At 37.3% G+C, this 14335-nt stretch overlaps 1 protein-coding gene across 3 annotated transcripts in view; it reads left to right on the forward strand.

Annotated features, from left to right (window-relative positions):
* CARMIL1 (capping protein regulator and myosin 1 linker 1) overlaps window positions 1-14335 on the forward strand; it is a 325537-nt gene that overhangs the window by 204901 nt on the left and 106301 nt on the right. For all 3 annotated transcript variants that reach the window (XM_061195770.1, XM_061195771.1, XM_061195772.1), the window contains exons 17-20: window positions 1952-2021; window positions 10494-10575; window positions 11378-11477; window positions 11579-11633. In XM_061195770.1, the coding sequence (XP_061051753.1) occupies window positions 1952-2021; window positions 10494-10575; window positions 11378-11477; window positions 11579-11633 (307 nt within the window). The remainder of the gene's footprint in view (window positions 1-1951; window positions 2022-10493; window positions 10576-11377; window positions 11478-11578; window positions 11634-14335) is intronic.

Genomic DNA, 14335 nt, shown 5'->3' on the forward strand with positions numbered 1-14335 from the left:
GCCGTGGAAATGAAATACAAATTCTTCTGTTAGTCAGTTTGGCGCTGATGATTGAGGACCGAGAGGATCACGCTGCGAAGGCCGTTCACACTGGGTTAAAATAAACAACACACCTTGTGATAGAGTTTTCCCCCAGAGCCTGCGATGCTTTGTTGTAGTGGTTCTGTTTTGTTTTTACTAGGGACAGTTTCTGTGGGTTATTTATATTTGTCTCATGAGTCGTTACCTCTTAATCATTGGCCTTCTATAGTTAAGTATCTTAAAGGACACCATTTATTTCCTTGTCCTTAACCTACACGTCAGAAAAGTAGGAAGAGTTTTCCCTCCATCTAAGCATCATACAAATACAATGTTAATTAATATGTGGCTAAGTCCTAGAAACTTAAAACTTAGAAATGTAGGGACCTCTTTGGTAATGTCCTGACTCTCCCATTTTGCTGATGAGAACCTGAGACACAGAGAGGAAAAGTGATGTCCTTCTGGCTACCCAATGCTCAGTAACAGAATCAGGACCTGAGGACAGGCCTTTTGGTTCTTAGTACCAATAGCTTTCAGTAGCTCAATACTGCCCCCAAGAAAGAAAGGGCGAAAAGGCACTTTTTAGGAAAAGAGAAACGCTTGAATAATTAATTGAACAGAGGCACACACACAGATGAGACATGCCCAGCCTTATTCATAGGATAGTGTTTTAGAAGAGGGAACAGTGAACTGGATTAAAGGAACGAAGAGACACGCAGTCCCCTCGACCTTCTTACCCACAGGGGTTGTTTTCGCAGCTGGGAGCAGCCAAGTTCTTGCGCTCTGCCCACCTCGGGGATTCTCTCTCAGTGGATGAGACCAGAGAATCACTGGATGGGGGAAAATCTCAGAGACTTTGGCATGAAGTAATTCCCTATCTTCCCACCTCCCCCTTCCCCTGGGGTATTTTTGGAGTCTGCTAGTAGAGGTGCCTTTCCTGGGAACATTGAGAACAGGTAGTCACCCCCAGGTGGCAGTTGCCTTGGTTCTACTCTCTAGTATTTACAACTGTCTGCCTTGCATTATGGTTATTTGCAAACATATTTGTTTCCTTTGCTTGAGATTGGCAACCCTCTCATGCTCATCTTTGTACTCCTCACAGGGCCTAGTTGAGGGTCTCTATTCCTTTCGGTGTAATTAATGGATGTGGGTGCATGTATGAAGTTTTTGTTTCAAGCCTGTTCAGTGGTGTTGGATTTTATAGGACTGACTTGTAAAAGTGGAGTCAATTCATTCTCTTACGTATGAGATCCATATGATGAGTCCAGTCTCCTCCATAAGCAGATAAGAAAAATCCTTTGCAGAGTGGTGATGGTGTTTATCCTGTGACCAGCTAGTAGTTGGATAGACAGGCAGGATCCTGCACTCAAATTCAAGACTAGTACCTTATCTTCCATGCTGTTACACCCTTACCCATCCCACCTCTGTAAGTCCTTTAACAAACTCATCTAGATATGATTTCACATCCTGGAATACTCTAGAGCCTGCCTTCCCCCATTAACATAACCCTTAGGGAAAACTAGCTTTACTTTGCTATTCTAATAACAATTGCCTAATAATATTCTACACATTATTAAAGGTGTTCTCAAGCAGATGCAGGGGGCAGTTTATCTGTTATGAATGCAATTTAATTTCAGTGTGCAATTAGGAGCACTGTTGGTTTATTTCCTTAGGAATAGCAACCCTGTCGGGTTTCGCATTTATGAGGGACCTGCTCCGTGTCAAACAGAAGAATGTTTCCCTGTCATTTTTGTCACTACTCTTGGTGGGCGGAAATGCAGTTGGCATTTTAAAAAGTGAGATGCTGCTTGGTGCTTGACCTATGATTCAGAAAAGGCCTTCTTCTTTCTCTGGGTTTTGTTCAGTGTGCTTATACATTTTTAGAGCAACAAGTGGAATTTTTATCTAAAGTGTGTGTGTTTCCTCCCCTCAGAGCGCTGTTATTGGGCCTGGCTTGTAATCATAACTTGAAGAGAGTGTCTCTTGATCTCAGCAACTGTGAGGTAAGAACACCTTTAGATGATGCACTAGAATAGATAATAGCCTGAAAATTTCTGTCTTTTTCCTGGAAACAGTGTGATACTGTGATTCCAGACGGTATACAAGAAGCAGAATAACACGCTTTATAGAAATTTCTGATGTTTGTATATTGCGAGTGTTATCTACAAACAGCCATGGCGCACCATTCAGAAAGCAGTCAGATGTGCTTTTAATGACTTTTCTTTTTCTCCCCTTCTTCATGCCAGTTGCTAAAGTATTTTATGATGAAACTTGGAGATATCAAGCCTTAAACTAGCTTTACCATCAGGAAAATTGTACCATACAGCATTCCTTGCAGGGGCCAGATGTGTACAGCCTAACTTGGATTTGGAGAGTGTGAAAGGGAAGATCTTTGTCATTAATTTTGCTTTTTAATATCTTCATTTTAAAATAGGAAAATTAAGATGCTTCTCAAAATTATAGTAACTACAAGCAGTTTCTATCAAAGTACACACAGAAGAATTGAGACTAAAAGCTTCTACATTTTAGAGGGTACCTGAACTTTTTCGCTATCTTGAAACTTTTAGTTTGTGTGGAGATTAGTAAGAAAATACCCGGGTACAAACTATCCAGCCTCTTCAGAGCCTGACTTTACCCACCATGTCAAACTTGGTGCCTTTTCTCAGGGCTGGAGGTGGGAGTTTATTCATTCCTATTCTTGGGCCTTTATGCCCACTCTTCTCTCTTTCCGGAACACTCCTGCCATGTCCCTCTTTTTCCCCAAGGCCTCCCTCTCTTTGAGGATCTAGTTCAGGTCCTGTCTCCTCTGTACCTGCATCAGATTCCTACTGTTTGATCTGAGTTTGGCCATGACTAGCTATGCGATCCTGGGTGAATTACTTGATAGCGTTACATCTCAATTTCTGCATCTGCGAAAAGGAGACAACATTAGTGCCTCTCCTAGTAGGTTGTTATGAGGTTTAAAAGAGCTCTTCTTTGAAATGTGATGCTTAGAACGTCCAGTACCTATAAAGGTTGTTCACTATTGTTGCTTATCTGTCTGTACGTTTCTTCCCTGACTGCTTCAGCACTTTGTGGTCTTGTTTTTTTCTCATTGTCTAGTACTTAATGACGGTGACATACATTTGCACAGTGAACCATGTAGTGCCTTGCACAATTATTAAATTGGCTCCTGTATGCTTTCCCAGCTGGGAGGCAGTATTTGTGTCTTACTTTGCTTTGTGTTTCCTTTAGCCACTAACAAAATGCTGAGCACTAAGCCAACACTAAATATTGAAGATTAATGCTTTACCTCTCTGAAAATGCTAGAAACTGACAAGTCTGAAATCAGCCATATAAATTGTTAGTGCAGGATTTTTTATTAATTTTGAGCTGGGGTGAACGCCAACTGTGTGTGATTCACTAGTCTTTTTGTTTGTTGGGGGGAGTGGGGGAAAGGGAAAATCCTAAAAACCTAACCTGGCATTGTAAAATTTTCATGTGCAAATTAATGCTTTCATTTATAAAGGCAGACCGTAAAACATAAACTAGCTCTGGTAATATGAATTAATTATTTGTTTACCAGCACTTAATATTAAGGGCATGCCAATAATAAAAATTCCTTATGAGGGAAGGCGTAAGACGAATGAGGATAGAAAGGGTTATTCTATTAAAAAAGCAAGTTGGTATAACCTTGATTGCTCTGTTAGATCAAAATACTGAATTAGCAATAACCCATATGCTTTACTATCCTGATTAAAGATCATGATTGCTACCAGTATAACATCATTCATTTAATTCTGTAATCAAAACTGGAATGGACATAAGTGATCATCTGATTCTCATGCTTATTGATGAGGAAACTGAGGTCTAAAGAAGCTGAAATAATCCAGCTCACTAATGGCAGAGTCATAATCAAAGTATACTCTCCTGATTGTTGTTAATACTAGTAATTATTAGAATATTATACAATTAGACATTTTCTTCTCAAATAAGTTGATAGGTACCATATGCCCAAAGAACACTGTGTTAGGTTGTCACACAGCTTGTTTTTTAAACTCCTTTGTGATCCTATTCAGAATAACTTTCAGAGGCAGTTATATTTGGTGAACCATATAAAACTGACATTTTGTGGGTCAAAAATGGCAGACAACTATGGAGAACAGTATGGAGGTTCTGTAAAAAACTAAATATAGAACTACCATATGACCCAGCAATCCCACTACTGGGCATATACCCTGAGAAAACAATTATTCAAAAAGAGTCATGTACCACAATGTTCATTGCAGCTCTATTTACAATAGCTAGGACATGGAAGCAACCTAAGTGTCCATCGACAGATGAATGGATAAAGAAGATGTGGCACATATATACAATGGAATATTACTCAGCCATAAAAAGAAACGAAATTGAGTTATTTGTAGTGAGGTGAGTGAACCTAGAGTCTGTCATAGAGAGTGAAGTAAGTCAGAAAGAGAAAAACAAATACCATATGCTAACACATATATATGGAATCTAAAAAAAAAAAAAGGTTCTGAAGAATCTAGGGGCAGGACAGGAATAAAGATGCAGACATAGAGAATGGACTTGAGGACATGGGGAAGGGGGAAGGGTAAGCTGGGATGAAGTGAGAGAGTGGCATGGACATATATACACTACCAAATGTAAAACAGATAGCTAGTGGGAAGTAGCCACATAGCACAGGGAGGTCACCTCGGTGCTTTGTGACCACCTAGAGGGGTGGGATAGGGAGGATGGGAGGGAGACACAAGAGGGAAGAGATATGGGGATATATGTATATGTATAGCTGATTCACTTTGTTATAAAGCAGAAACTAACACACCATTGTAAAGCAATTATACTCCAATAAAGATGTTAAAAAAAAATATTTTACACAAATGGAAGAAAAAAATGGCAGACTATTGGCAGTTTCATATGGATCCATCAAATGGCTAGTAGACTTTTTCCTTTATAATTTTTCTTAATAAAGCAGGAATCCAGATCAAATTCTGATGGTAGGATTGACCATTATTGTGATGATAATTCCAACTTCATTTTGGCCATTCATTTATGAATTATATGATAAAATGATACTGCTGAGATGGGGACCCCTTAATACTACCTTAGTGCCGTGTTGTTCCACCATCTTACAGCTTGAATCACAGTACTGGTGACCATGTTTATAAAGTCACACATTGTATGGCTGCTCATAAAAATTAATGAAACAAAATTATTTTTGTAAATTAAGGAGTCTTGTGACATTTTTCTTCTTAAAGCTAGATGTCCAAATTTAACTAGGTTTCACTTTGCTCATCTCCATGATACAGTAAACCTCTTTCCTATAAAGGTACTAGAAGTTACAATATTTTCTGTTTAGAATGCTTGGCACTTAAGAGTATTAACTACTACTCCTTAAATCATTCATTGCTTCAGAATTTATATAATGCTCTTGGAAAAAAGCTTTCACTAACTTGGAAGTTTAAAATGATGCATATGTGAATTTTTTTCTGTTCATTCTCTATTTAGCCACAGTAGACACAGTCTTCTTTACTCTTATCATGCCAGTCGAAACCATGGAAGAATTCATCACTTAATGATGAATAAAAAGAAACTGATGATCAGATAAATGCCCCCACCTGTGGTGGGTTGGGGGGAAAGACGCTTCACCCTGATGCCATAATCATCTCGGGAAGTCATTTCTACAGGGGTGGCTTCCTCAAGATGAGGGACTGACAGACCTAAAAGGTCAAATGTCTGTTGTATAATACTGAGGAGTTTCAGATGTGGGCACTGTATGAGTTCAGTGCCCCCTATAGATGCCTCTAAGTACAATAGTCTACCCAAACCATGGAAGCAAAGAACAAATGTGAAATACCATGAAATTTTTTTTCATATTTATAAATAGATCACTTATTTTATTATAAAACAGCTGCTCTCCACTGATTAACTTTAAAATTAGGTTTATATGGGTGTCATAGAAAGTAAACGACCATCATCTAAAATCGTGGTTGAGTTTATTTAGAGGAGAGAGAATGTAACCTTGAAACAGGAATTAAAAGTGTCTAGACAGGGAACTTAGAATAACTTTCCTTAAGCAAATTATTTTGTTTTTACCATTTACTGGTTCCTTTACTCTTCACGTTTACCTTTCTTGGTGCGTTATCCTTCAGTACTGCCCTGAAAGAGGCATTTCACATTCATCAGTTTGAATGAGAGAGATTTACACTTCATGCTATTAAAAACATAAGTGTCATGCAGATATTTATAAATTATGGAGTTGCTTTCCTACAACACAGACATCCTTGTTATTTAGAAACTTCAATCCAAAATTTGGGGCTGTAATCTTTTGCTCTGTGAGGGCTCAGCTAGTCAGTACTGAAATTAACCTTTCATTTACAGATAACTTCTGTACTTAGAGAAAAAACTTACCTGTTTCACATTAATTATGTTATCATTTCATTTTCTTGGTCTTTTAGTACCAGAAAGGTTTTCTTTGAGAAGAATAAGAAAATGACTCAAAGTAGTCATGGAAGGCAAGAGAGTGTCATAGCAAACAAAGGGTGGGCACTTTGGAATCCAAAAGGTTCCTTCTTTCAGCCCTCATTTTTCACCTGTGGAATGGGGATTATACAGTCATCCCTCAGTATCCGCTGGGGATGGGTTCGGTGAGCTCCCACAGATATCAAAATGCACAGATGCTCGAGTCCCCCATGTAAAATAGTGGAGTACAACAAATACAGTTGGCTTCCATATCTGCAGGTTTTGCATCTGCGGATTCAACCAACCTAGGACTGAAATTTTGCCGAGGGCTGATTGTAATAGTTTGCTGAGATAGTATTTGGCATAATGCCAAGCCTAGGGTAACTATCTTTATTAAACCATTAAAATAAAATAACCTTCATAGCTGTTTTAAATCTCTCAGGAATAATTAGTCTCATCAATTTATAGGCACACTTGGTTTTGGACACAAAACAGCATTACCCTCTACGGCCAGGCTCTGAACGGCCTGTGGCTGATCCCAACTCACTCTCAAAGCATAAGGACTTAGCATCTGTGCAGATGATCAGAGAGATGTGTGTGTTCCCTTGTCCTCAAGGTTAGTTCCAAAACAAGAGTTTCAAAACTCTTTTATATATGGTGATAGGGATGTTGACATTCATATGCATTCTCCCCTTGTACCCCTTTGCCTGAAAGGAGGCAATGGGTGTATGCATCCTGGCTTGTGTTTAAAAATCTTAGTACTTCATAGTCATACTTCAAGGGAAGAATAAGTCAGTGCTGGGACTGAATTCTTCAAGCTTAATCTCCTTCCAAGTGAGAGAGGAAAATCTCTGATACTTCAGAGAAGACGTAAAGGCTAGCCATAACTGAGGATTTGTTGCAGTCTGGATGTGGGAGTTGGTTCTTTGAAGGAGAAATTTTCCTGCACATTATGCCATATTCATTGCGATGTGCTTTGATGATGAGTAGAAAAAAGAGCATCAGATATTAAAATTTGTAACAAGTAAGGACATTGCAGCAAGTCACTAGTAACTTTTCAGACAATTCCATTCAATTTGATAGTCATTCAGCCAGCTTTGAGGTGAGAAGGCGGGTTTGCTTGTGTGTGTTGAGCATCATCATTGCTGTACCCCTTGCTATCACTTTCCTCTTAGGCTGGGTATGGAGTGCAAAATGGAAAATGTTTCACCACAGGATGGACTTAAGCAATATAATGCATGCAACTATTTGGAAATGCAAGTATTTCCATTCTCTTGGAAATGACAGTGTATATACAGTTGACCCTTGAACAACACGGGTTTGAACTGCATGGGTCCACTTATACGTGGATTTTTTTTTCGCTAAATACCTCCTATAGTACTACATCGTGGTTGGTTGAATCTGCACGTGGGGAAGGAACCACGGATACTGAGGACCAACTGTAAAGTTATACTTGGATTTCTGATTGTGTGGAGGGTTGGCCCCCCCAACTCCCCTCACCCCAGAGTTGTTCAAGGGTCAATTGTATTATACATCTTTCTTGGGTTCTAACTTACCTTTTGGCATCAAACCCTGTTAGCAAGGATATGTTGAACTGGATCATGTCAAACCATTTTCTGTTCTTGGAGAATCTTACAGTATTCACAGTTTCATGTGAGAAAATTTCCCAGGATAGAAATTATTTTTTCATTAAAAATGGAACCCCTATACAGGACAAGTGATAAATAGGGAGGTTATTTTATATTTAAACCTGTAATATTTGCCACCTCTTTTTAAATGGCAAGTGTTCTTGAGGAAGGAAAATGAATTATTAAAAGTTCTCTAGATTTTAGTTTTCCTTGTTTCTGTACTCATTATGGATGTTTTTGTATTAGATAGAACTATTCACTTAGAACTATGAGTAACAGCTGAAATATTCCACCTTCCTTGAGTGAGACCACACTTCTCTCTTGAAAGAAATGTGATTTTATTTTTAACATTTCAAAAAGTATTGAGTGATTCAGTCATATTTACTCCTCTTTGATCTTGCTTTCTTTTTAAATAATGCTAGTGTGTGGGATCCAAATGAAGGTAATTTAAAACCAGTTTTACATGCATACATGCAGACACAGCCTCTAATTATGCAAATTTATTTAAAAGGATTTTCATTTACAGTAATGGAAAAGCTTTTACTGTTTTGGGAAAGCCTTAAGCTTTGGGGGAATTTTAGGCATCTAATAACCTGTGAGTTCAATCGAATGTTCTTGTGACTGAAGGTCAGTTATTTTCTTATTTAAGTTTTGGATTTTTGTTTTGGGAGTTTATTTTAGTTGAAGTGTTTTTTCTGACTCTGCTTTTTTACATCGTGTGTTGATAGAGACTTCTACTTCTCTGTTCTTATCTGCTTACTTAACATTTTTTGTTTTTTCTCCTTGGGCTTTCCTTAGCTTGGCCATTGTGTAAGTACTTTATGAATCAATAAATTAGGGTATGTTGATATTTTTTAGTATTGGAAAATGTTAGTATTATGCTACAAATATCAGTCAGGAGTATTTGTAAAATAAACAGAATTGAGCCCTGAAATCTCACCTTTATTTTCCATTTTTACAAATGGAATATTTTTACTATACATTATAATAAGAAGTAGAGATTTTGTTGTAGAAATTTGACTTCTCCACAGAGAAGTCACTAACAGCAAATAATGAAATTGTAAAAACTTACGTTTGTCTTCTCAAAAGCATAATTTTTTTCATGCTCTGAAAATCAAATTATGTTCCTTGGAAGTATTTGCCTAAATTATTTCCTGCTTTAATGTTGACATAGTCTACATATAACATTCACTTCTTCAAATATTAACAAACTGTGACCTGGAACAGTGTTTCTCAAATCTATTTGTGAAGAACCTGGGTGTTGTTTTTTAATTTACAATCATAAACCAGTACTTTGGCAAAAATATAATAAAGATGGCCGTAACTCCACACACTGGATTCGTAGCCCTGCAGCTGTGGAGTTGGTTGGCCTTGGTTTCCCTGAAGTGTGTAGACCAGCCTCCTGGGGAGGTCTGCCTCTGTGTGACACTCCCCGTCAGGGTTCACATCAGGCACCTCACCGTGATCTGCTGTTACCTGAAAAAGTACAAAGGACTGAATTTAAACACCCCAGCTGAAATACTCCTGAATAAACAATTCCAAAGATCTGTGCAAAATTCTGCTTAACATGTAAGCAGCCAGGGAAATTGGCGGGGTTTGGTCCAGAGTACCACAGACATATTTCATCTAAAATAGTGAAATAAGGATTCTTTAAGTTTTTACATCAAAACTTGAACAACTAGGAAGTGTTATCAATTTGGTATAGAATTTTTACATAAATTTTAATTTTCTTCAGTGAATAGAGAAACTACGATGTTCCTTGGCACATAGTAGGTTCCCAATAAATGAGTTTCTTTTCCCTTATTAGATCGTAAGTTTACTGAACAAAGGGCCACAGCTTGGGAAACTGCATCCTGCACAGTGTTTTACACATAGTAGGAACTCAGATAGTTGCTGCACGGAAAACAAAAATACTCTGACCTCTGTAAAATATGCTTTTGGTTTTATGGGAAAAGATGAAAAGGATTTTATAGGTCTTTACTGTCCCCTTTGGTTGTTTTGCTGCTACATGGTGGAGAGTTATACCTTGAAATCTGTAATAATCAAATAAAATAGTAGCCATTTCTAATGTATAAAAGGGATTTATTAGCTTTCCAAAAGTCAGAAATGAAGAAAATTCTTGCGAGTTGACCGAGACCGTCTTGGCAGTGGTGACGCGGGGTGGCCTCTGTCTTCTGTTTCTTTTTCTAATGATTTTCAGACTTATGTGAGATGGGAAACCATATAATGACTAGTGATTAGCTCTTTACACTGATGATAGCGTTTTTGGAGTTGATAAGTTTTCACTTTTTCTTTGGTGCTAAGTTTGAGACTGTATCTCCTATTTTTCATTTTTTTGGCTTTACCCCTCCAGTGACCACTTTACCTGTTTGGTTTGTGTTTCTCTAGCTGAGATCTGGAGGTGCGCAGGTATTAGAAGGCTGCATCGCCGAAATCCACAACATCACCAGCCTAGACATCTCCGATAATGGTAAGTCAGAAATCAGAGAAGAAAAGACATAGAAATGTTATTTGAAGCAAGTTGGTAAAGGGAAAATAATCTTCTAGCCCAATCTAGATGACACCTTAATAAAATTGTTATTTCACTTCTTGACTAGAGGACCTTTTAATTTAACAGAGTTTATTTATGGAATAATTCTGTGCCAAAGTCTTACTAAGATTTTTCCATGGCCAAAAATGAAAAGTCTATGCAGTAAAACAATTCAGACCAAGAAAAAAAAAAAGTTATCATCAATACATTGATAAAGATCTGAGTCCAACCTTTTGCATGCTTAGTGGTAATAAAATTGAGGTCTTGTTTATTTATTCAGAAACTTGTTTCATTAGCTTTATTTCTACTGGTTATAGTAGCATGTGCATATGAACTTGCATAGACAAGAATGCAGTATGAATTTGCATAGACAACTTTAACTGCAGTTACTTCCCGGTGAGCAGTATGTCAGAATCTTCCTTCACAAAGGGATGGGGAGAGATGAAATTTTCTGCTGTCATACCTCCCCATTCCTTGTTGACTTTATTTAGCCACTGATTGCATAAGAGATTTAGATAAGTCTTTGTGGAGAATGAGTTTATCCCTGCGAAATAAGAGGACATAAAAAGAGGACAAAAAGTTCCTTTGGCGGGGGTTGGGGGAAAAAAGATTAGCATCTCAGGGCTCTCAGGACAGTACAGAAAGTCATCCACTGCCTTGCACCTTTGTTTAATTGTGCTGCACCTGAGAATTTATTTATCCACATGTGTGTTGATTCTCCATTTACTCTGATTCTTTCCAGGTTTAGAATCTGACCTATCTACCTTAATAGTGTGGCTCAGTAAAAACAGATCCATACAACACCTGGCGTTAGGCAGAAATTTTAATAATATGAAATCCAAGTAAGAGTTTTGCATTTTTTTATATGACAATGATGAAAATAACCAGCCTCCTGAAAGCTTTTGATTTGATTCCACTGTCCACATCTTTAAAATCTCTTTAGAAATCTGACACCTGTGTTGGACAACTTAGTACAGATGATTCAAGATGAAGAATCAGTGAGTATTATTTTTAACACTCTTGCCTAAAATCTGCCGTTTGTTGCTGTTCTTACTAATTATGTCTGCTGGGTTAATGCAGATATGCTTTCAGATAATTTTATCACTGTATACATTTTCTATTGTTATTGTTTTTAAGTGCAATAAATATTTATGCTTTAGTACAGTTTTAGAGTGTACTTAAAATTTACCTACTCTTCACTTTATTCAGCTTATCACTAATTAAAGGAAGATTGTAACTAATAGATGAAAAGACGTATACATTGACTCCTAAGCCCATCTTTTAATAAGCCTTACTACTTCCTAGCTTCAGCTAACACAGTAATCTGCAAGTGTGAATTTTTACTCTCTAGTTGACTTTATAACCTTCTTCATGCTGAGAAACATGATGTTGCTAATTTGAATTTCATCTAGTAATTATGCAGAATTACAAGAGACTAAGAAAGTTATCCCCCATCTTAAATTGTGTCTAGAACTCTAATAATCCTTCTTATATTTTTATTCCCTTTAGTTGTTCCTGGCTAAGACTCGGTTCAGGGTAAAGAAATTTAATTTCAAATAGTATCCTATTTAGCTGCCCTTAGAAGTGCATTAGGATAAAGGAAGATATTTTATGGACAAAGTGAGAAGCGCTCTACCATTAATTCCTTTCATTGAAACCTGGTGCATCACATCTTATATTTTACTGATGCTCTTTAAGATTTTGTCCCTTTCCTATCTTAGTCCTATTCAGCCACCAAAGAGCTTTTGTGGTTCCTAACATCCAAATCAATTTGTATAATGAAGATTCACATTATTCATGTTTGGTGATAGCTACTTTTGTAGGTCATAAGCGTGATTTCCTGTATTAATCATGTGAGATATGTCACATTTAAAAAAAGTATCATTTCGGGACTTCCCTGGCGGTCCAGTGGTTAAGACATGGCCTTGCAGTGCAGGGGGTGCAGGTTCAATCCCTGGTGGGGGAACTAGGATACCACATGCCTCGCGACCAAAAAACCAAGACATAAAACAGAAGCAATATTGTAGCATATTCAGTAAAGACTTTAAAAATGGTCCACATCAAAAAAAAATCATTAAAAAAAAAAGTATCATTTCCCATTTTGAATTCATATAGGGTTATAGCAAATTCTACTATAACTGTAAACTAAATTTTTGGAGAAAGCCATGCGGTCAGGAGAGATGGAGACTGGTACTTTTCCTTGCTTACCCTTGCCCACATCTCTTTGTGGAGCTCTGATCTGGAGGGCAGGAGAAAATTCTGTTGTCCTGCCTCTTCAATGTGTGGATATAATTTCCAACCTGTGGACTAGAAATGAAACTCATTATTATTTAATGAATTCAGACACTTCTCTTTGTCCTCATTTGCTAATAAACCCCATATTTTGTTACTCTTATACTGGGTTATTAAAGTTAGAGGCATAATTAGAATGTAATTTATACTTTTCAGAATTCATGCAGTTTGTTTTACATATTTAATTTGACTTTATACCACCCTGCTGTATTTGAGATTTTGATTTCCTAGTATTGGCCCAGTTTTAAAAGGTTGGGGAAGCCAGTATTGCAGAATCATATTTAATAATCATTCCCAAATATTTGTTCCTTAGCACATATTTTAGGAAAATTTATATGTTATGAAAAATATATTTCTTAATTTCATGTTTTGCTTATTACACGAGGGTCTTCAAACTCTGTTCCTATAATTTTCAAAGTCTCTTACTCAAAGATAATCTTGATATTTAAAGTACACCTAAAAACATATTCGCAGACGGTAAAGTTTGCTACAAAAATGTGAACTCTGTTATAAATTTGAAAAGTTGCCACTAATAATGTACAGTGAAAAAGCCTTTTATGTTCATGTCACAGAAAAGTAGGTGGCTTTTTCAATAAGTAATTACCTTCTTTTTATTTTTTTTCTACTTCTGAATCAGTAATGTGCAAAACTATTTAAAATGATTAGGAGTTCAGTCTTGTGACTATAAAAATTCCACCCATAACTGGCACCATTGGGCTCATTTTTTGGTTTTATGTTTTTAAAGGTTTTCACATATAAAAAGTAAACTCTTTGCTTTTTACATTCTGACCTTGTGTCTGTAGAGCTTATTCTTAGACAGCGTGTGGAATCTCCCGATATTGCACAATATGTTCACTTGGACAACCTAGACGCACGGGCTTCAGTGTCACCTTCAACTCTAGACAGTGGTTGTCAGGCTGCTGCTTCCAGAGTCGAGGGACGGTAACATTGAAGGGCCAAGATGACAGGGACTCTTGTTCTGAAGTATTACATACAAACCTGTGTTGTGAACAATACAACAGTATGTGTTTGTCCTTGGAGTCCCTGTAGCAAGGAGACAGATTGTCAGATGAGGCATGTTCAGCTATGAACAGGAATAGTAAGATTTCAAATAGTAATGTTTCCTGGAAGTGCAGTAAATCAAGAAGGGATGACCTTATAAATATGCATGCAATTCCGGCTGTTCTGTTCGCATTAATGGCTCTGCCTATTACTTTTAAGTGTTAACTGGGGTGTATTAGGGTTTGAATATAGTACTGGAATTGGTGCTCTCCAACTTGGAGACTTGGCAGTTTTCCAGTATTAGGAAGAAGCCATAATGTGTCATTTTTGTAGGCATTGAATAGAGCTTATTGAAATGATGGGAGATGCGATTACAGCTTTTTATTAAAGCAACATTGCTTATGTT

This window comes from Eubalaena glacialis, chromosome 7 (assembly GCF_028564815.1).
Source record: "Eubalaena glacialis isolate mEubGla1 chromosome 7, mEubGla1.1.hap2.+ XY, whole genome shotgun sequence".
NCBI classification, from domain to species: Eukaryota; Metazoa; Chordata; class Mammalia; order Artiodactyla; family Balaenidae; genus Eubalaena; species Eubalaena glacialis.